The sequence below is a fragment of the Protopterus annectens genome, chromosome 14.part0 (genome assembly GCF_019279795.1).
Source record: "Protopterus annectens isolate FY-2018-M chromosome 14.part0, PAN1.0, whole genome shotgun sequence".
NCBI lineage: Eukaryota > Metazoa > Chordata > Ceratodontiformes > Protopteridae > Protopterus > Protopterus annectens.
In genome coordinates this window covers 476,093,763-476,117,892 of record NC_056748.1, presented here as the reverse complement: position 1 = coordinate 476,117,892, position 24,130 = coordinate 476,093,763, and the positions used below count along the sequence as shown (strand labels likewise).

Here is a 24,130-nt window from a genome sequence, read left to right as displayed (position 1 = left end):
ATTGCTATCAACTTGGGCCCTCAGGTCCCTAATTACTTCTTCTGCACTTAATGGATTACCACCTATGTGGTAATTTGTGGGCACTTTGTTTTTGCCAAAGGGGATGACTATACACTTTTTGGCATTTAGCTTGAGGCCATGGCTCTGGCACCAGTTGTCTGTTTCTATGAGGCCCTTTTGGAGGATGCTTGTGTCGGCTGGAGAGTCGATTATGGCACCCAGTTTGCAGTCATCTGCGAACTTGGTCAGCCACAGTCCTTCCGTGTTGGCCTGTACCTCCGAGAAATATATACTGAACAAGAGTGGTCCCAGGACTGAGCCTTGTGGGACACCACTTGTAACTGGTTTGGAGTCTGACATGGCTCCAGCAATTCTAACCATGTGGGTTCTGTCCTTGAGCCAGTTTGCAACCCATCTAGTGACATAGGGGTTTATATTTAAGCTGGTGAGCTTATCTATAATGCCAGAGTGGGGTATTGTATCGAAGGCTTTTGCGAGGTCCAGGTAGGCTGTGTGGACCACCTTCCCCTCGTCAATGGCCTTGGTGACCGTTTCAAAGAAATCAACCAGGTTTTAAGAGGCAGGATCTGCCCTTAAAGCCGAACTGGGTAGGATCCAGTGTCTGTAAGTCCCCAATATCTTTATTTATGAGGTCCATGATGATCCTTTCCATAGCTTTGCAGACCAAACTAGTCAGGCTTATGGGGCGATAGTTTCCAGGATCCGTTGAGGCACCACCTTTATGGACAGGGACCACTGTTGCTGTACGCCACTCTTTGGGCACATATCCTGTAGTAAGGCTGAGATTGAACAGTAGTTTTATGTTTGGGTTTAGCTCTTCTTGGAGTTCATGTAGGACGCAGCCCGGGACACCATCTGGTCCCATTGATGCTGTGTTTTTTTGCTTTGGAGAGGGCGGCTCTTACCTGAGCATCTGAGATGTCAGGGGGGCAGCACTCTGCTGGGATAGATATTTGCCCTTTTGGTGGGGGGGGGGGAAGAGAAGTTTGCACTGAACCTGTCAGCTAGGATGTTGGCAATGTCTGTGGGTTCAATGTATTTTTTTGTCATTTTGGACCAATTCTGAGCATATCTGGGAATTACCACCCAGGTTCCTAACATAACTAAAGAAAGCCTTGTGATTATCCTTAGTGTCCTGTGCAATTTTTCTCTCGAAGCTGGCCTTAGACGATTTTATGAGTGCCCGTAGTTTTTTGCTAATACTGATCAGTGATGCCTTCCCTTTTTGGGATTTTGCTCTATCATTTAGTAGCTTCCTCCTTCTATTGTATAATTTGTTTATGGCTGGGGTCCACCTGACAGGGCGTCTGCCTTTGGAGGATTGGGTCTTGGTTTTATTTGGGATTGCATGATCTATGCATTCCTGAAGGTGTTCATAGAATGCGTTTATAAAGGATTCTGCGATCTGGGCCGTATTTTCCACAGGCCCGGGGGCTTTGAAGGATTCCACCTAGGTTTTGAGGAGTGTGAAATTTGCTTTAGGGAAGTTTTTAACTGTAGTAATTGTCATAAAGCTTTTTTTGCTCCACTTAAAAAAGTTATTAGAACATAAACATGCATTTTTCGAATATTAAGTAATCAACTCTCATTACTGACCTACAGTAGACTAGCCCTTAGTTATTTACCAGAAAACAAAATTTCTAGGAGGGGCACGCTGTAACAACATTCTAAACATTTCGCAAAAACACTACCGCAGTCCAGTATTGCCAGAAGCGGTTTTGCGAACTACTTTACGACTAGTATGCAGTACTTTTTTTCAGCCTCAGACAATGTGCAGATTCAATAATTATGACTTTAAACAAAGAGAATATATTTGCACATATTCCATTGTAGCGTACATTTTCAAAGAAATAATACTCTAATGTAAAACAGTATTTAAACTACTGTAATCCTCAAAGATGTGTCGGAAATCAGTATTTTGGGACACATTATTCCAACCACACTAAAGTGGAAGAGCATAGGAAAAATACGATGCAAACTCGAGCACAACTGACAAATATGCTACTACATTTAAATCCTAAATGTCCTAATTGCTCTCTGCATAAGTTCTGACACATTGTAACAACCAACAATAGAATTTCCTGTTATACAGGGCTAACAAAACACTAGGTAAATCGCTTAACTGGGTTCATTCAAGAAGTTTCCCTTCTACTCAGTCACACGTGCTACTCAATGTTACCCCAAATCAGCAAACACGTCTGACGTTCGGTTTTTTTCCTTTAAATATTTTAGACATATTACCACTACTCACACCATCTACTGGACAATTAACATAGTTACAAAAATACACCAATACTGTAGTAGTGTTATGATACAACTCTACCTAGAGATGAAATACAGTCATTCAAGAATAAGTGAGTTAGCCAGCAGAACATCTGAACTATACTCCTATAACATAGTAGTCTTCAAAAAAACTATGAATAAGTAAAGTAACGAACACAATTCAACCTGCAAAAACACTCCTGGTATGTTGTTAAATGTAGTCAATTAAACAAAACATACATTATTTACATTAACCTACAGAGGAATTACACGAGCAGTGAGTGCTTATACGCTGAAAGATCCACCTCTAGTCGTGTTTTAAAGAGGCTGTGAAACTCAAATATTACACCAAAAACAGAGACACGTACCTGCTGTTACTTCAGCAGCTAGGTTATCCTGCTGTCCTATAACATACTCCTCTACCAATAAACCCACACCATCAGCATCCGCTGCCATCGTGGTACAACTACTGTATCTCACGTCAACTGTTTTAGAAACACTACGCAAGCGCATAAACCTCTGAGGCTTCCGTGGACTGCGCCCTGTTTCGTTCCCAGCTACCGTCGTGTATGTCATGTGATCAGAGATTATGATTGACATACAGTAAAATAGAATTCCTCGCCTATGATTACTCTATTGTGTCACGTGATAAAGGTTGTCCCGGCTGCAGCTTTGCGCAGCCGCCTATGCGAGTTTCAGTATGTCTCCGGAAAGGAGGTGTTGATTTCGGCAGTTGTAGTACTCGGTAGAACACTGTTAGTAATAAAAGTTAGAGCAGTCTCGAGTAGCGAGAGGTTAGCCTGGTCGCTTGGACGTGACTTTAGGGCGGATGGTTTATTCGATTAGGCAGAGTGCGGTGGGGCAAAAGTTTCTGAGGAACGCTGGGAAAAGTTGGTCAGTGACACAGTTTTAGAGTAAATATAGACGCAGCAGGACGTAGTTTGATCTCGGAGATTAAATTACTACTGATTCTGAAACTCAGGGAGTAGTACTGCAGCCTACCAGAGGACGGACAGCTTCTGCCTGCTGCTTGAATTCGAGGTTAAACAGTTTGGGCAGAGTGAATGGGGTGTTGGGAGTCACATACAAGAGGAAAAACTGGATGTTTCATCTGCATACAACGATCCTTTTTTGTTGACTGGATGTTACGCCTCCGTTTGCTCGGATTTCTTACTTCTTTGTGGGGCAAAGTAGTTAATGTACGTTGAGCACAACGATCCAAACCCGGATAAAACAGACTTGGACTTAAAACCAGCTGTGAAAATAAAAGAACGGAAAGTGTATCAGAAGATGCGTTGTTATGGGGAAATTTCGGGCACGTTCCTAATGGAATGTTGTTGGGGTGGTTGAGGAGACGCAGATTAGTGACAGGAGTAATCTTATCTGATTGTGTGGATAACCTGTTGGGAAGAAAAGCGGGACTATATTTTTCAGTATTGCCGTTTCCGGAAAATAAAACTTTTCCACCTTGGAAAATTTTGGACGATTGCCTAGAATAGTCTGTTCATGCGGATCAGTGTTGAGTTTGGGTGGAGATCGGGTTGTGCCGGCTAACAAACTGTATGTGGATCTAGTACTGAACCCGTCAGGCTGGTGTATGGAGCAGCCTTAAGATTAGCCGAGATGGGAGGCTGCGTGGGGAGACAACGAGGAGAGTCACCCTCGGGGCAACGAGCGGACAGGAGGAGTCGCAATTCGGGTGGTAACGCCCGCAAGAGAGCAGGTATGATTGTAATGTTTTATAAACAGTGCATCTCTTTCGGAAATGTCGGCAGTGGTATTGTGGGAGTACCTTGAAGGGGATGTAGAACTGCTGGTGATTGTTAGGGTAGAACTGACAAAATCGGTGGCAAATCGGGGCAGAAAACCACCCCATGCCACTGTCAGGGGGAATCCTACGATCCCGGACTTCGGGTTTGTGCATGCTTTCTGTTGTATCAGAACCGTGTAGATTTTTGTAGTATACGTCGGTTGTTTCATGTGTTTAAGCCTTTTTTTTTTGTTCGTCAGTATTGTGTTTACTGACGTGTGTAGTATGAATTTGTGTAATTCTGAACTGGTTTTAAACTCGTCGTTACATTGCGTTTAATTTGAATGTTTGCTGATGGTTTAATTGTCTACTTCTAAGGCAAGAAAGTTAGAATAATGACACGACCGCTCTTTATGGAGAAACCCTCCTTGGCCACAAAAAGTCCACGTCTTGGATTGTTTACTACAATTATTAGATGTATGTGGCAAGGCAAATTATTTCATTGTCAGTGTATGCTATAACGCCCTGGAATGTATTAGTTCTGAATGTTGTAGCAACAAGATGTGCTGCTGCCTTGTAAACTGGAATCCTTATTTCCTATTACATATCTTTTTTTATAGTATAAGAACTTCTCATCGTTTTAGAAACTGTAATCTAGTTTGTATATCGCGTCTTTCGGTTGCTTTTTTATGTTGGTCAAGTCGTTATACAAGTGCAGTGGTAGGAAGGCGGTCAGTTGTGCTTTATCTCATGGTGTTAAGCGTCTGCTGTGTTACAGTATCGTGTTTTTTTTTTTCCCACTGCATTTCTCTTTCACGCCAAGTGTTTATATTTACATGTATGTGGGTTTGTCACGTGTTACTGTATTTGAGATTAAATCGTTTTAGTGCTAATCCCCGTGCTTCCTTTCCACTTTTGTTTCCTTCCACCACTCTGCATGTGGGTTGCTAGTGTCTACAGTCAGGTCCTGACAGGAGCCTCCTGTGATACACTAGCAGTGTTCCATGCTTGAGATTAAAAAAAAAAACAAAACAGTTTTGTTGGTTTAAGCTATAACCGGAGTCACAAGAATTAGTTACTTGTATATATTTTTTTATCTCTGATGAAGTACTGCTATAGACAGACCATTTCGGCCTCCACCCAGGGGTACAGTGCATATTTTTATTGTTACTATTGTAACAACAGAGTATTTACTCACATTTAACTTTTTGATTCAACATTGAACATATGTTCTCTTATATCAGTAAAAAAGTTTACAGTTGTACGTTATTAATGTAAAAATGGTTAGGCAGTAGCAAAAAAGCTTACAGGTAATTTGGAAACAAGTTATAACAGAGAATGCACATTCAGATTGAGTGCAGTGCTGGATATTCATTGACAACTTACACTGGGTTGAGCAGCATGTTTACAACCATATACAGTGTGGATGCAAGAACCTGCTTGAGAACACCGTGTGTATGGTTCCCACATTACTCCAACATTCTGGAGTATCTTGTATGGTAAACTTGACAATCCAGTCTCTCTATAGGAAGGCTGTTTCAAACCCATCCCCTCATGAATTTGATCGTAGATGCCTTTGTTCTTGGGTGGATAGGTGTTGTTTAGGATGACTTTCCAAACCATGTAGTCATCTCAAGACCAGAAGTGTACCCCTCACTGGTAAGATCAGACCATAAACTAATCTCACTGGATATTCACATCCCGACTCCACCCCCTGCCCTGAAAGCCACAGTGAAAAACTTCTCTAAAGCAAATTTCATACTCCTCAAAACTGAGGTGGAATCCTTCAAAGTCCCCGGGCCTGTGGAAAATATGGCCCAGACCGCAGGATAATCACAAGGCTTTCTTTAGTTATGTTAGGAGCCTGGGTGGGAATTCCCAGATATGCTCAGAATTGGTCCAAAATGACAAAAAATACACCGAACCCACAGACATTGCCAACATCCTAGCTTACAGGTTCAGCGCAAACTTCTCCCCATCAAAAGGGCAAATATCTATCCCAGCAGAGTGCTGCCCCCCTGACATCTCAGATGCTCAGGTAAGAGCTGCCCTCTCCAAAGCAAAAAACACAGCATCAGTGGGACCAGACGGTGTCCCGGGCTGCGTCCTACATGAACTCCAAGAAGAGCTAAACCCAAACATAAAACTACTGTTCAATCTCCGCCTTACTACAGGATATGTACCCAAAGAGTGGCGTACAGCAACAGTGGTCCCTCTCCACAAAGATGGTGCCTCAACGGATCCTGGAAACTATCGCCCCATAAGCCTGACTAGCTTGGTCTGCAAAGCTATGGAAAGGATCAGCATGGACCTCATAAATAAAGATATTGGGGAACTACAGACACTGGATCCTACCCAGTTCGGCTTTAAGGGCACATCCTGCCTCTTAAACCTGGTTGATTTCTTTGAAACAGTCACCAAGGCCATTGACGAGGGGAAGGTGGTCCACACAGCCTACCTGGTCCTCGCAAAAGCCTTTACAATACCCCACTCGGGCATTATAGATAAGCTCAACAGCTTAAATATAAACCCCTATGCCACTAGATGGGTTGCAAACTGGCTCAAGGACAGAACCCACATGGTCAGAATTGCTGGAGCCATGTCAGACTCCAAACCAGTTACAAGTGGCGTCCCACGAGGCTCAGTCCTGGGACCTCTCCTGTTCGGCATATATTTCTCGGTGGCACAGGCCAACATGGAAGGACTGTGGCTGACCAAGTTCGCAGATGACTGCAAACTGGGCGCCATAATTGACTCTCCAGCCAACACAAGCAGCCTCCAAAAGGGCCTCATAGAAACAGACAGCCGGTGCCAGAGCCATGGCCTCAAGCTAAACGCCAAAAAGTGTATAGTCATCCCCTTTGGCAAAAAATAAAGTGCCCACAAATTACCACATAGGTGGTAATCCATTAAGTACAGAAGAAGTAGCTAGGGACCTGGGGACCCAAGTTGATAGCAATCTGTCATTTGACAACCACTTGGCCAAAGTGGGTAGAAAAGCATTTTATATAGCCCACCTAATCATGAAGGGATTCACATCTAGATCAGGGGAGGTCATCGTGCCTCTTTAGTCATCCCTCATCAGGCCCATAATTGAGTACAATGCCCCTTTTGGGATGTACCTTACCAGACACCTGCAGCAACTGGAAAGACCCCAAAAGTACCTCACCAAGAGGATCAAAGGGCTCAAACAGATGCCATATGCTGCCCGGTTAAAGAAACTCCAGCTCTACTCAGTGGCATACGGCCTGCTCAGAGGCGATCTGTGCCTGACGTGTAAAGCCATGTCCAACCCGGAATTAATGGACATGCTGCACCTCAGAAAATCCAATTCCCATCGAGCTACGCGCTCGAGAGGCTTGAACCTCAGCACTGAAATAAATAGGACATGCTGGAGGGACAGATTCATAACCCAGAGGCTCCCGTCACTCTGGAATAAAATCCCAGTCCAGGTTAGGCAGAGTCCCTCATTGACTCTCCAAGAGGAATCTTGATGAGTGGATGGGAGATCGTAGGTTTACCCCGGGTATCACTTCTGTGTCACTGTTAGACAGAAGCACAGTATACTAACCTCGAAAAAGGGCATAGCAAAATTAATTTAAAATGGGTGGCGAAAGCCAAACACACTCTGGCTAGGCTTATAAATGCCCTGGGGCAGATAGCCTAGTATGAACCTAAGAGCCTAGTCTGTACATCAACATTCTGGAAATCAGTGACATCCTTTTCACCTGGTAAGATTTTCAGATTCCTTTTCTTCTGGTGTGATTGCAATCGGTTTTAACAATGTGGAGCTGGGTTGGTACATAGTAAGGGAGGGATGGTTTTTCTCTTTGTCAGGAGGTTATGAAAATATAAAAGTGGGTCTTTACTTTGCTTCTTTGTACATCCTTGGACGAGCCAGCTCCATAGAGACTTGGCTTGGTTATTGTGTTCTTGTGCCATACAAGTGGTCTCAGTCATTCAGTAGCACATACCATGTTCTTTTGCTGGGGAAGCCATGTTGCAACTTATCTACATCCCTGACTTACTACAGGTGGTGAAATTATCTTCCAGAGATGCAGTCTCTTAGGCTTAAAGAAGTCCAGTGAGGCACTACTACTTTCTCCCATACCTGGGTTTCTAGAGTCTTGGTGGCTGTGGCTGAAAAGGGTATCAGGACCAGCCCACCAATCCAGTCAGTTAACACAAGTAAAATAAATTGTAATGCCAAAGTTATTCTTGTAGCCCACTTTTGATTATGAGAGGTGTGGTTCCCCCTTGTTTGGCCTTAACTTTTGGACAGGTCTCTCCTCCAGAACTCTTTCAAGAATGTGCCATCTCTGCTGTCCAGCAAACTTTATCCAAGCATTCATTCCACCATATTAACAGCTTGGTTTCTCTATTTCCAGAGATGTCCTGGGACCCTTTATATCTTAAGTGGGTGGTCCTAATTCTTCTCTTTGCCAAAATAATTTGCACAAGAAAAACTTGTCACATGAAATGGAGCTGTTCCCCACCCCACCCCCTTTGAGCCACTGCCAGAAAGATAGATCTTTTTATTGTTCATTTTCTTTGTATTTTGGCATGTTTTGCATATTGGTCACATGCTTTTGATTCCAGTCTTTTTCGTATTTGTTTCAAATTTCTACTAAGGTGCAGATTGTGTGTCTTTAGTTTCCGTTAAGGTTTGTAAGACCTTTGTGAGGGCTACCTTTTATTCTACAGTCTCCAGACCAGTCACCAGTTCCCTTTGGGACCTCTGCTTTATCCCTAAAATGTTAACACTATTGCTTTTTAAATTTGCATAATTTACAAACCTGAAATATTTCTCAAGGATAATCCTTTCTTGTAGCTGTTTCTTCAATGAGAAAGATCTCTGAGCTGCCAAGCCTCCTTTTACATAGTCTTCCACAAAGGTTGATTGTCCTTGAGTACTAACCATTCTGTCATGCTGAAACTGGGCATAAAAGCCAATATTTAATCACAGCATTGCTGTTCTGCAAAGTTTATGCTAATCAAGAACAATATTTATTTCTTTGAATGGTGTTTCGTTGACTACTTGGTTGCTACTTGGACAGAACAAAATACATAAGAAAGGATTCACAGCTTTTTGTACTGACATACTGAGTAAAATCCAAAGAACCCAAAAGGTGTTACTGCTGACTTCTAAGGGCCTAAATAAGAAACCCCACATCCTACAAGCTCTCCTCACTCTGGAGAATATAGGCGTCTGTGCCATTTCCAAAACATTGTTTAAGTCAATAGAGAGTACTCAGTCATTGCAAGGCTTCAGTGCCTTCAACACATTTGGCCATCATCTGCACAGACAGAAACAAAAGGTGAGGAGTCTCAATCTGTATTAGCAACAAGCATAACTCTGGAATGGTTTAGCAGGATGATGTCCTGAAATGTAGCCACATGAAAATCATAATAGTTTCATATATCCTAGCAAGCTTTTGGTCACCCTCTGTGTCCTTAGAATCCAGTAATGCGTATCTAGACCTACTGCAGACATTCCCCAGTAAGCCAAATATCCAGTTCATGGGAGACTTTAGCTATCCATGTATAGGTTACATGGTCTCATTTGCAGGCACAACTATTCCTGGGTTTTATTAAGACAAATACTCTTGGCTAGATATTGCACACATCCACCAGGTTCAACTGTACTGGACCTGGGTACTCATCAATGTGGGAAAGCACTATCCCTCCCCCCAGTGTCATGTCCTCACTAAAAAGCTGTCTCCTTTGAAATAAAAATCAACTCTGTAACAACAGCAAAACCTGCAACTGTTAAGAACAATTCTAAAGCAAACAACATCTCATTAAGTGATAGTTTGTCAAAATTCAATGCCCCCCAACCCTGAGTTCATGGCAGCATGTACAGAATTATTTACTGAGACCCCGAGCAACCATCTAAATGGCTGTATAGGGGTTGCTGTACCTACTAGAAGTAAGCCCAAAGTCCCATCTGTATACTCTGTCTCCTACAGGTTATTGAGGGGTAATCCATGCCTGGCATACAAGGCATCCTTGGATGTTCATCATATTTATCACTGCTGCAATAGCCCTAGCTGTATGGGTTATATTCTGCCAAGAATACAACAGCTGCTAAGTTCCAAAAGCTTCAGGGCATCTTCCACTCTCCCAAACTGTCAAGCAGTTTTAGATGAGCTGACTAAAAGACCAGTTTGGGCACAGAGTCCTCCAGAGCTTTACTACTGCTGAAGATGGTTTGCTTATGATTTTCGTTGCCAGGCAGATAAGTTCCCTTTGGGGGGAAGTTTTCTTAATTGTGCTGATGTTTTATTACTTCCCTCTTCGGGAAGCTTTTTTTTAAAACTAGGAATGTTTAGTTTTAATGGACTCTCTCTCAAAACCATAATGTACTTTTAAATGGAGCAGTCTTTTTTTTTTTTTTTCCTGTCAGTTTAAAAGTAGTGTAAAGTAATTGAAAATTTTTTTGCCGTGTAGAAATTGTGTGTGGCTGGCGTAGTGTTTTTAAGTGCTTTTTACTGGGGTGTTTTTTTTTTTGGTAAAAAAGAAGTTTTGTGTAGTGGTAGTGTTTACTGTCGATTGCTGCTTGTCTTCACTGGGAAAGAGGTACCATTTTCTGTTTTCCCATGGAACAGACTACCTGTCCTGTAGCCAGTCCTCCTTCAAGCCACAAAAAGAAAAAAAGTTAAGCAAACAGCGGGTTAACAATTTGCCTGAGCCACAGGTGGGTGACTGTGCTGTGGCCATTTGTTGTAACTCCGATCACTGCTCTTTACCCCAGATCCCTGTGATGTAGCAACTGTAGCTACTATGGGCCATGGGTTAGCCACATCCTCTGCTGCTATTGGGGTCCATGTCAGTGAGCAAGGGGCAGCCACTCTTGTTGGTCCTGGGAGAGGGAACAGGGAAAGTTTCCTATTGTGTCAGAATGCCCTGACCATCCTTGGGGAAGCAGCTGCTGCTATTATTTTCATATTTGGCTTTGCTTTTCCCGTCAAAAAGAAACAGAAAATCAAATATGTGTCTACTCCTTCACATATTTCTTTGGCTAGGAGTAGTTTACCTAGTTAGGTTCAGGGTTTTATTTAGGCTATTGATCTTTCTTGTAAAGTAGTTTCTGGTAAAAGAAGGAAGGATTGCTCTTTTCCTGAAGAGATTCAGTATTCTGAATCTGCATGGAAAGATGCAAGGGTTTCCAACTCTGAGGAGAGCTTGGTTTCCGATTATCCTTGTGTGGGTTTCTCTTTCTCTGAGACTATTGGTATAATGTGTCAGTGTTTTCAGTGGGAGAGCACCGAAGTTTCTCAGTTTCTCTGAAAATATAAATTGTTACAGGATTTTCCAGAACCCTCAACCATTTTTTCTCTTCTTTCTACATTAGAGAATGTGTGTGTGAGTGTGTGTGTCACTGCCTGCAATTTTCCTGATAGTCAGCCAGCTGCCCCTAAAAAAGGCAGATAGGATGGAGTAAGTTCTTCAGTCTTTTAAAATTTTATACACTATCCCCAAACCTGACACAGCAGATATAGCTTTAGTTGATCCCACTGCTGCTAAGCACTTAATTTCATTCTTACTTTTTCCGATAAGCTTAGGAAAAATGCTTGGATGATGCTCAGTGACTTCGCTGAACATTTTTAAGATGTCGTTTGTGAATGTCTCCTATGATAGATCAACACTCTTTATTGTTCTAAAGTGAAGCATACGGTCCCTATAAGTGAAAAGGGAGGCAAATTCCTTTCTGCCATAGGGATTACATTTTCCACTCCTCAAAGGACTTTTTCCAGGAATCAAAAAGGCGGATAAGAAAATTGTTTTCTCACATCATAAGGTTTTTCATCTGGTGCTTCAGGAGACAGAATCCACCATGGCAGAGGTGGTCTGCAGAACCTTTTCAGTGCTACTGAACAGTTGCCAGACTGCACTCTGAGGGCAGTTGGGGGAACTGATCTCAGAATCCAACAACCTGGCCTTCCATCATTCAAGACAGATGGGTACAGAGGATAATAACCAGAGGCTACTTCATGCCTTTCCACACCCCTCTCTGTCTCAAAAAGACTTGCCAATATTCCACCCTCTAAAGGAAGCAGCTGATGTAGAAATAAAGAAGCCTATAAACAATCGAGTTATCCAAGAAGTCCCACCAGAACAAACCAAATTTGGAATTTACTCAGGGTTCTTTTCAGTGCCAAAGACAAATGAGAACCCCAGGCTAATTCTGTACCTAATTTATTTGAACAGTTTTGTAAGGAAAATGAAATTCTGAATGGTCAATGTACAGCCTATTCTCTCTCTGCTGAGAGAGAATGACTAGATGTTCTCAAGAGATCTTTAGGATAGGTACTACCACAAAAACAGCCACTTCATGAAGTATTGTCACTTCTGGCTTGAGAGCCAATAATTTTCAGTTCCGGGCTCTACACTTTGATCTCACCACAGTCCCCTGTGTGTTCACAAAGTGTATGACAGTAGTAGCAGGTTATCTCTGACTGCAAGGGTTCCTAGTATTCCTTTACTTAGATGAATGACTGTTTACCACCCCTACTTGGGATGTATTTATTCAAGCCAGGGGTTCCGTGCTGTGCCTGTGTTCAGATATAGGCATAATAGTAAATCTAACAATCTTTAGAATTCATAGAAGCCCAGGTGGGCACAAAGCTTCAACTTGCAAAATACCCCCCCCCCAAACAAGGATCACATCCATTTACCAGCATGCCTTAGCCATCATGTTTATTAAGTCATTATTCATGACACAGACAATCATACATTTATGTAAATAGAAACAAACCATATTGACATAATTTTAGTTGCAAACATTAAACATTACTTATCTACCCAATCATTGTCAGTCAGACATTACATAGCCCATTCACATCCTGCCTTCTTTCCTTCTTCCCCAATGTGTATTAATGTCCTTACATTTGCTGCTTCGGTATTCATTACAAATGGGATTCCCTGCTGTGAAGCCCACTGTCCGACCAGTTTACCAAAGTCTACCATTGCTTTAAGGTACGCGGAACTTGACCTATACACTCCTTACGTAGTGTAGGGCATAAAGGTTATGTTCAGACGTACCCTCCTCAGAACTTCTTTGCTGTCAGTCCGAATGCTGTTTTTAACTGTCTGTCTGTTACCGCCGTTCGCTTTTTCTGTTTGTTGTCATTCTAGTGTTTACTACTGTTTGTTGAAGACCTCACCATTGGGGTTTTTTTGTTCCTTTTCTGATTGTTTTCTTCTGTTTTTGGGGGGGGGGTTAATGTCATCCAGGAAGGGTAAATGCCAGTGTGCGAGACTGGTTCCCCATAAAGACCGCCATGATGTGTCTTTTTTTTTTTTTGCCTGGGTGCTGCTCACGCCCATGCGCCTTGTTCTGTTTGTCCCTAAAACTCTTCGTACAGACCCAGAGACTTGCCTGGTTGTATTTTCAGATTCCTCTACTGTGTCTGGGTTAGAGGTCAGTGAGGATCTGGTGGGCGACATGTCCGAGACTTTGCAGACATCCGTTTCGGACTTTCAGAGGGAACCACGGTTGATTGTTTCCGAGGGGTCTAGGGGGCTTCCGCAGTTTCTCTTTAGTGAAAAAGTTCTTACAGACAGTTGTGGAATGCCATCCCGAGTCAGGGCCTTTTCAGGATTCTAGGATGGAATGTGGCCAGGTTTTGGATATCCATAAGAAGTACCATGAGTTACTGCATATGGACTGTCCTAAACATGCAGCCATTCCTCCTGTCGTGCCTGCTTTATGTGATGATTTTTCCAATGCCTCTAAATCGCCGGATTCTCTGCCCCCTACTCCCAGGAAGCCTGATAGGTTTTATAGGGTGCCTGAGGATTGTTCCTTTTTATTTAATTGCCCTGCTGCTGACCCCTCTATGGTGTCTGTAACCTCTAATGAGCCATCTCAGTTGCTTCTTCCAAGTTACTGCCTTCTGACAAGGAAAGTATAACGGTGCATGGGCTAGGTAAGAAGGTTTACACTTTGACTACATTAGCTGTTATCAGACCCCTATCTCGAGATATGTGTTGGCTCTTCTTTCTCAGGCTTGTCAGCTTCTTTCTGATCTTCCAGACTCTGAGAGTAAATCGTCTACTCTTTCCTTGCTAGGGACTTCTCTGAAATAGTTTGTCATTCTATCAGCTGTAGTTATGATGCAGCAGATGCCTCTTCTAGGGATGCTGCTTTTGGTTCAGTTCTGAGGAGGGTATTCTTGGCTTCAGCTTCAACCTTTACCCAGTGATATTAAAGCTAAGTTGATGGATGCTCCTCCAGATAATAAACTTTTGTTTGGGGAAGTGGCTGTTGGTTTATTTAAATCTCTTCAGGACACGGTGAAGGCTTTATAGGAACTTAAACTTGTCTTTCTTTCTCCTTTACCTAAGATTCAATAAAACTACCCTTCTGAGCCAGCCTTTGTAGGCAATCTCACCCTCCTTCTAAAGGTAATGAGAGTGGTAAACGGACTCCTCCTGCTAAAGTCACTCAGACTGCAGGGATTCTTAAGCCCTACTTTCCTGACAAACCAGGTGCTATCTGACTGTCCACCTGTTCCTAGCCACATTCCTCTTTGGCTCTGAATCACCCAGGATTCTTGGGTTCTGTCAAGTCATTCATCAGCGGTACTTTATGGTCTGGATTTCCCACCCTCCTTTTATGGGCATTCCTCAGCCACCTCGGGAACAACTTCCCCTTTTCTCAGAGGTTCTTCAAGACTTCTTGTCTCAGGGTACTGTTCAAGAGGTGTCTGTGTCCTAAATGGGAGAAAGGGTTTTAGTCACGAATGTTTCTAGTGCCCAGAAAGAAAGGTACCTGGAGACCTATTCTAGACCTCTCTCATCTAAATACCTTTCTGAAGGTGTCTTACTTTCAGATGGTGTCTCTTCAGTCCCTTTTTCCTCTCTTGCGCCCACAGGCCTTTCTGATGTCACTGGATCTCAAGGATGCTTATCTCCATATTCCGATCCATCATCTTTTCAGGAGATTTTTGCGTTTCTCTGTTGCTTCCTGTCATTTTCAGTTCTGTGCTTTGCCCTTTGGTCTTTCTACTGCTCCAAGGATATTCACCAAATACCTTGCTCCTGTAATTGCTATTTGCAGGCTTCAAGGGATCCAAATCTTTACTTATTTGGGCGACCTGCTGATTCAGGCATCCTCTCTAGAGGTCCTTTTGCAAAACTTCATTTTACCATTTCTATTCTTCAGAGCCTGGGGTTCACAATGGGCTTGTCAAGGTGTTCATAGACAATTCCACAGTTATGTAGTATATCAACAAACAAGGGGGTACAAGATCTTACCATCTTTGCCAGCTGGCACTTCTGGTATGGGATCTGGCTATCAAGTGACTTTTCAGGCAGTTTATATTCCTTCCGATCAGAACATTGTAGCAGACAATCTGAGCAGGTCCTTCACTCAATCCCACGAATGAATGCTTCACAGGGATGTGTTTCTGCGCATCGTTCACTAGTGGGGTACTCCTCAAGTAGATCCGTTTGCCTCCCCTCTGAACAGACAACGTCCTCTGTTTTGTGCCAGAGTCCCATGTCCTCTGGTATGGAAGCTGGGTGCCCTCTCGTTTTCTTGGAAGGCAATGTTTCTTTTTGCATTCCCCTTCCCTTCCTCTCATTCAGAGAGTCTTGTTTAAGATTCAGCAGGATGCTTCCAAATTCTTGTTGGTGACTCCCTTTTTGGCCGGGACAGCACTGGTTCCCTCTACTTCTGCGTGTAGCCAAGAACAGTTGTCACAAGTTACCTCACAGGGTGGATCTCCTCACACAAGGCAAGGGGTCTCTCATCTGTCCCCACCTGTCCACGCTTCAATTGACAATGTGGGTGATAAGAGTTTTGATCCCTCATAGATACCTCTTTTTGAGGACGTGCTGCATGTCCTCCAGGAGGCCAGGAAACCTACTACTAGGCAGTCCTACTTTGTATAAATGGAAGAGGTTTGTCTTTCTCGTGACCTGGACCCACATTCTGTGGAGTTCCTTTGACTCTCTCATATCTGTGTGAGTTGCCAAGTGCTAGTTTGTCCTATTCTTTTATTAAGGCCCACTTATCAGCTGTTTCTGCTTGTCTGCCTTTAACTCCCCCATTAACTTTTAGATTTGAGCCTAAGCAATTTCTGAAAGGCATACTTAATATTAGCCCTCCCAGGAAGCCTGTTCCTCCTCCCTGGGATTTTAATTTTGTTCTGGAAAAATTTACTCTGCCTCCTTTTGAGCCTGAAGGTTTTAGCTTCCTTGCAACACTGGTCTTGTAAGACAGTTCTTTTGTTAGCTCTTACTTCTGCCAGATGGGTGTCTGAGTTGCAAGTCCTTATGGCTTTGTTGACATTTTTTGATATTTCATGAGGACAAGGTGGCCTTGCATACTAATCCTTCTTTCATGCCCAAGGTGGTTAATGAGTTGTCCTTTTAGTCTATTAATTTGTCTACTTTTTTTGCCTTTCCACATTCTGACAGTGAGGGGGTGCTGCATACATTAGATGTGCAGAGACAGCTCGGATAAAACTAAAGCTATCAGAAAATCTGACCAGCTGTTTGTTTCATTTCATTCTAGGTCTTTTAGTTTGGCTGTTTCCAAGCCAGCTATTTCCACTTGGATTTCAAAGGCTGTTTCTTTTTGTTATACTTTTCATGGCGACAGCCTTCCTTCTTCTGTAAAGTCTCATTCTACTAAAGCTGTGGCTTCCTGTGGTGCTTTTTTCAGAGGCTTGGACACTCATTCTAGTCTTGAAGCTGCTGCCTGGACTTCTCTGCATTCCTTCACCAAACATTACCAGTTGGATGGCATCTCCAAAGTTAGAGCTGGTTTTGCTTATGTCATTCTTCATGGCTTCTTAGAGAGCTCTGCTGCTGCTTTCTCCTCTTAGGTTTCTTCTTGAGCTTTGGCACTCTCCCATTTGTAATGAATATTGCAGCGGTGAATGTAAGGACATGGTATAGTTGTGTAATATCATACCATAACGGTAGATGTCCTTGCCTTCATCGCTGCAGTATTCACTCAATCCCCCTAGTCTTTTTTCCTTCCTGGATGTGCAGGTTCTCCTTTGTTTTCCTTTGACTGCTGTTCCTACTGGAGCAGTCAGTTCTGAGGATGGTACACTTGAACGGCACCTTTATGCTCTACGTTTCACAAGGTGTGTATAGGTGACATTCAGCATACCTTAAAGCAACGGCAGACTTTGGGAAACTGCCCAGATGGTGGGCTTCATGACAGGGAGTCCCATTTGTAATGAATACTGCAGCGGTGTAGGCAAGGACATCTACTGTTATGGTAAGGTATTACATAACTGTATTTTCCCACATTTTAGTACAGTTGGTTTAGACTTTGATTTCCGTTTTGTAGTAATTGCATTTTTGCCAGCCCCCATAATTAGACTCTGCAAGGCCTTACTATGTCTAGGCAGTTCTGATTCTGTTTCATAGCTCAGAAAAATCATTTCCCTAGGTACACCAATTTGTTCACCCAGTGTCTCTGAAAGAGTAGGCTGCAGGGAATTTTTATTCTGCCAACTCATTATCCTTCCATAAAATATTTTCCCAATTACCTCTTTCTTCCGCATCACACCTCCAGCATTTGCGGTCTACAAGAGAAAAAAATTCACCTAAGCCTACTTGGGGTATAAAATACCTATGTAAACATTTCCAAGCAAAAATCCTAAATCTTCTAGATTTTGTTGCATATTTGAGAGACATACATGTATATCCCCATTGTTTCTTTGTGAATTGCTTATCCTGTCTCTCTTCCCAATCCTTTCCAACATCCTCTGATTTATTGTTATAGTTATCATGCAACATTTTATATGCTCTAAGTATTTCTCTTTTTTTAACAGCACCGCCTGTTCTATATTCTACTAAAAACTCTACCAGTTTTCTGGTCTTTCGTTTAGAACCCCCCCCCCCCCCAATTTCAGACATTTGAGTTTTAGACTTCATATTCAGTAGAAAAATGCATGCTAACACAAGTCCTGTTATTCTAGCTGATTTTATATCCTATAAATGCTATTTTGTATGCTTTTTCTGATTAACCAGCCATTTGTTTATCCAGCCTAAGGTCCGGTCCCAGCGAGAGCTGATAAGAGGCAGTCAACTGTAATCACAATTTCCCTTGTTCTAGTGGAAGAATCAGTTTATCCCACTTGAATCTTGCCATTTCCCCCTCCCACATAAAATCCTTCACCTGTTTTTATTAATTGCTATCCACAGCTTCTCCTCTGGTTGCTAAAAATATGTGTGGCTTGTGTATAAGACTAAAGGGACTAAAACCATTTTAACTACTTGTATCTTACTATCCACATCCATATAACACAACTTCCAATTTCTCAGTTTTTATATTCTCTCTAGTTTAGTCTGTTCCCACATATCCGCAGCTGCCACACTGGAATAATTTTTAATCCATATTCCTAAGTACTTCATTTTATAATGTCCCCGTATATATGGATATTGCTGAACCAATTTGTGTGTGGGTACATAATTTACCATGCATGCCTTCGCTTTTCAGAAGCCACCAGCAAGAACGTTCTCCATCATGTAGGATCCATGGCAGTTTCAAAAACCCTGGCCAGGTACTACAGTGGACTCTTGCAGTCCAGCAGTCAGTAAGAAAGCAACCCATGTCTTTCCAAATATCTTTAATGAAAATTTGCAAGACACATATCCAGTGGTGGTTGGAGTCGCCACATTTCACAAGGACATCCTTTCAGTCTTTTTTTCTCCCCAAGCCACCGTGACCATAGATGCTTCCCACTGTTGGGAGGGGGGATTTACCTGGAAAAGACTGTCCAAAGTATGTGGTCACAGTCTGAAGATGGTCTTCACGTCAGTATATTGGAGTTGAGTGGTCTTCCTAGCTTTGCAGGCCTTTCAAGACACATTCCCCTTGGGTGTAGTATGTGTCCAGATAGACAACAGGGTGGAATCAAATCTTATTTGTTGCATCGAGTGGCTATGAGAATGTGGCAATGGGCAGCGTCTTCCCACCGCTTTCTAATAGCAACACATATCCTGGGCAAGTCCAGTGTGTTAGCAGACAGGTTGAGCAGGTCTGTCATTTTTCCTCACAGGTAGTCTCTCAGTCCAGCTGTCAAAAAGCAGATATTCAGTCATTGGGGGTTACCTTGCTTTGATCCCTTTGCATCTCCCCACAGTACTAAGTGCAGCAAGTTCTTCGCTGTGATCCCTCAGGAGGGAGAATCACCAAGGGATAAGCTATCCCACATTTGACCCACAGAACTCCTCTATGCCTTCCCTTCCATCTCTTAGATTCCAGAATATTTACAGAAGGCAAAGGCGAAGTTCACAGTCACCCTCCAAACCCCTTACTGACCTCAGCAAGTATGGTTTCCCCTTCTACTGGTGTCATTTAGTACTTCCTACCTGGATGCTGGGCTCAGCTCTTGCTCTGTTGTCTTACCTGGACATTCAGTTCCTGAAACTGACCACATGTTTTTTTTTCAATTCCAATGGTGGCTAGACAGTTCAGGTTTTCATCTTCAGTTGTTCATATCCTAAATTATTCACAAAGACCTTCTGCTTGTTAAGATTTACAAAAGCAAATGGAAAGGATTCTCCATCTAGGCAGTTAAGAAAAATCTTGATCCCTTTTCAGCTCATCTTCCAGCAATTTTGGAATTCCTGGTTGATCTTTTTCAGACTGGAGCCCAGCTATTCTACTATTAAAGTACTATTAGCAGCCATATCTTTTCAGATTGGCAAGAATCACATGACCATTGCATCTGTGAGACCATCTAAAGCCTTTCTTGGAAGAAGTCTTCTGCTGTGAACCCAGCTTAGGGGAACCAGGCCCTCCTTGGGATATCACCATTTTACTGCAGGCACTTACTAGCACCCCTTTTGAGCCAAAATTAATTTAAACACTTTTTTATCGTGGAATACTGTGTTCCTAGTGGCCATTACTTCTGTTAGGAGAATTTGTGAGCTCCATGCCTTGTCTGCAAAACCTCCTATACATAGTTTTTCATAAAGACGCTGTGAACTTGAGGACCAATCATTTCTTCCAAAGGTGGCTTCTGAATCCTCCATCAACCAATTCATAAATCGTCTGTGTTTTCCCAAAATTTTAAAACAAAGGTGAATGCAGATTACATTTGCAAGATGTTCATAGTCAGTTTCTCTTACTCCCCTGTCAAAATGAAGGTTATGTACTCACTATAATGATAGATCTGTGTTATCTGTTTCCATCCTTCAGCTTCCCACCTCCCTTCCCCTTCCACATGTCTTATGACGTATGACATTTATAGCTCTTGGATTAGTCTGCCTGGCTTGGCCTTGGCTACTACAGGTTTCTTATCAAGATTTAGTTTTTTTTATGTATGGATGTATTTTTTTTTAACTACTATCTTAGACACTGTATACTTACCTTTTCTTCTTGGGGGCAAACTCGGTCTGAGGTAGTTCAGCTAACACAATTGATTTATGGTTAAAGGAAGGAGCCTGAGCACTGGTTTGAAAAGCTTAAAATGCGGCCAAAGTTGGATCGAACTCTGATCCAAAGATGTATACATTGAGGAAGGACGGAAGTAAGACCTAAGGTCGTTATGGTGAGTACATAACTTTTGTTTTTCATACATTGAGTATAGCAAGTGTCTTTCTTTAGTTCAATTCCAAAGACTTGTTCTATTAGAGTACTGGCTACCCGTGTAGCTTTCTTTAGAAACCTAACTTAATTATTTATGATGTGCTTGCTATCCACTCTTCTCTCAACAGCTTTGCATATTATTGCAAGATGGATGCAGTTGTTAGTCTTGCTTTGGAGTTGTCCATTATAAAGGCTAATGCTCTCTTAATAGGTACCACCCAGGAAGATTAGATAGGGACTTACTCCTGTGTTACAGAGGATGGACCTTCTCTACCAGATGTAGCATGTCCATTATCCATAGTACTAGGTAGACTCCTGAGCTAATCCTTTTGGCTTTGCCTGATATTGTTTGTAGGAGAGTCTTTGTTCCTTGGTTTTCTGATGCCTAATGGTTTATGCAGTTTGTCTTACTTTTGAAGAGACTATTCTCTGTGGTACATTATGGGATAGGAGGGTACTGTGCAGCTTGGGAGAGTTACCTGCTGAGCTGTACTAATGCTTCCAAAATCACCAACAGTAGCTCAAATGAGAAGGAGAGGCCACAGGAGCATACAAGTGTTTAATCATTTGCGCTACTGTTGGTGATTTTGGAAGTCTTCGTTTGCTTTGCTCCCTGTTTTTCATGAGTTCTGTAGTAGTGCTTGCCAGCTTTTATCCTGCTGCTGCAGTAGCCCTTACGCTATAAACAGCCAGCTTGAAAAATGTCTGGTTCCCCCATTCCTTCACTCTGACTGGCTAATATCAAAGAGGGAAATCAGCAGTCCGCTTTCTTCAATACTTTCTTAATGTCTTTCTGGCAGATAAGTCTCTGTTGGAGAACCCTTCCATTCAGAAATTATTGCATTTTTAAGAAAAATAGCATTTTATCTTTTTTTTTTTTTTTTTTTAATATAAAAATACCTTTAAGAAACCTGGGATTTTTTCATACTGTAAGATGTTCACCATATTCATCACTGCTGCATTAAGTAAACTCATTTTAAAAACTTTCAAGCCAAGTGCCATGATGTCATTTCCTTGGCAACAGAACAAAACAATTAGTGATTTACTTAAGGAACCAGTATCTATTTACTAAAAATATATGTATACACATACAAACAAGTGGAATAAGTATAATAAAACATCCCTAATGACTGTATATGTAAATATAATAATAATAAGTATAAATATAAATATACCTAAAATAATATATATTAAAAAGCAGATCCTAACAGTGTTAAGCACATTCCTGAAATATAAAAAATATATGTATAAACAAATATAATTTTATATAAAGGTATACCTAAATACAAAAGGAAACTATCCTTATTAAACCTAAAAGGTAATTAATTTCATGTAAATGCAGCTCTTGAAACAGTGTACACTAATTACCTCAGGTAACTTTTATATTTTAAGACTACAGAAATATTACATGCTTCATTCAACCCAGGGAAAGAGAAGGCATCTAGTAATAGTTGCCATTCCAATTCTCTTGTTTCAAGTAGGAGGGGTTGAGGACCCCCCTAATGCCCACACTAACAAGATCAATGCCCATAAAATGAAAACTGTGTCCAATATGATTTAAGATATGTTTCGAAAGGGCATTATCACCTTTTTTGTTCTTCATAGCATAATTATGTTGGTAAATACGGTCCCGTAATCTACGGTCCGTCTTACCAACATAGAAAGCAGGGCAGCAATCACAAAGGGCAAGGTAAACCACTGATTTGGTATTACAATTAATCTTATGTTTAATAGTATATTTCTCACCATTAATGGTGAATGAACTCCCAACCCTCAAGGGTCTACACCAGTTGCAAGCCCCACAAGTGAATGTCCCAATTTGTCTCGATGGGGGATGAAAAGATTCCCTTGTTTGCAAGAGCTCTTTTAAATTACTTCCCCTCTTAAACACAAAAGAGGGGTGTAAACCCAAAATGTCAGATAGAAAGGCATTATTTAAAATAAAATGCCAATTCTTCTTAACAATGGAACAAATATCATTGACGTATCTATTGTGTGTGATAATCAAGCTAATCTTGAAATCGCGACAGGGCAGATGTTGGAAAGATACAAGGCCACCTAGGTCCTGTCTATCTAATACAGGTTCCATAAAAGTAGAAGGACCAGCTAGAGGCTCCAACCTACAAGTAGCAGTCTGTTTACTACTCTGAAGAAGGGGTTGATAGAACCCATTATCTCTTTTCAAGGAGACTTCTTCGATTAAGTTATCTATTAACTCAATCGGATATCCCCTGTTGAGAAACATGTCCTTAAGGGTGAAACACTCATGTTCAAAAGACACGGTGGTATTACACATACGAGCAGCTCTGACCAACTGTCCTTTAACAATCGACCTCCTCTGTTTCCAAGGGTGGTTACTGGAAAAATGCAAGAAAGCGTTACAATAAGTAGGCTTCCTAAAAATGCTAGATAGGAGTCGATTATTACAAGGATCTTTGACCAATTTAACATCAAGGTAATCAATTTCACAAACGGAAAAATGATAGGTAAATTTTAAAAATGTAGATGATTCATTCATATATTTGATCAAGTCACTAGTGACATCTTCACCCCCCTGGATAAGAACAAACACGTCATCTAAAAAACGTGTGTAAAACTTAATAGAATTTTTAAACTTAGGGTTGTTTAAGAGAAAAGTGTTCTCCCAGTAAGCAACAACTAGATTTGCCACGCTCCCCCACAAGGGGAGCCCATGGCAATCCCTCTTTTCTGTAAGTAATGGCAGTTATTGAAAATGAAGAAGTTTGAAGACAAAATAATGTCCAAAAGAAGTGTGACAACAGCAATCTCATCTTTCGGGGCCTTTAAGTGTAACAACATTAACTCCACCCATTCTACCACCTCCTGGTGTGGTATGGAAGTATACAAATCCACCACATCGATGGTTAAAAAATTAAAGGACTGATAGAATGGAATGTTGTTTATAGACTTCAAAAAGGACCAAGAGTCTTTACAAATTTGGGGTAATGAACCAAGGTATTTAGAAATAACATGGTCCACGACTCTTGCACAAGGGTGGGTAATTGAACATCTCCCGTCAACTAAAGCACGCATAGGTGGATCAAGCAGGTTTTTATGGATTTTAGGGATCCCAAACATAACTGGAACTCTTGGGAAGGAAATGTTTATGAAATTGAAAGTATCGATGTCAATCATACCTTCAATAAACAAGTCTCTAAAATACCCTTTAATCCTGTTGTATTGACCTGTCATCTCATTTAATGATGAGATTTCATAGGCGGGAGAGTTCAATACCGTTAACATTCTTTCGGTGTAGTCATCCTTATCAAAAATGACTAAACCCCCACCCTTGTCTGGTTTAATAACCCTAATAGGAAGGTTGCATATGTTTTTCAAAGCTATTCTTTGCTCACGTGAAATGTTTCTCCGGTTGTCAAACCACTTAACATTTTCAAAAAACTGTCTTAAATCTAGTTCACAAACATTCTCAAAGGTGTGCAAGGTGGGATGTAAAGGAGGATTAAAAACACTCAACAGCTTAAATAAAGGTCTATCACTTGCTGTGTCAC

The 24,130-nt window shown here is 41.7% G+C and overlaps 1 protein-coding gene across 1 annotated transcript in view; it reads left to right on the top strand.

Moving 5' to 3' along the window:
* The first annotated feature begins 2,978 nt into the window (after nucleotides 1-2,978).
* UBTD1 (ubiquitin domain containing 1) overlaps nucleotides 2,979-24,130 on the top strand; it is a 316,305-nt gene continuing 295,153 nt past the window's right edge. Inside the window, exon 1 of the mRNA XM_044056231.1 lies at nucleotides 2,979-4,006. Coding sequence (XP_043912166.1) covers nucleotides 3,907-4,006 — 100 coding nt within the window. The 5' untranslated portion in view covers nucleotides 2,979-3,906. The remainder of the gene's footprint in view (nucleotides 4,007-24,130) is intronic.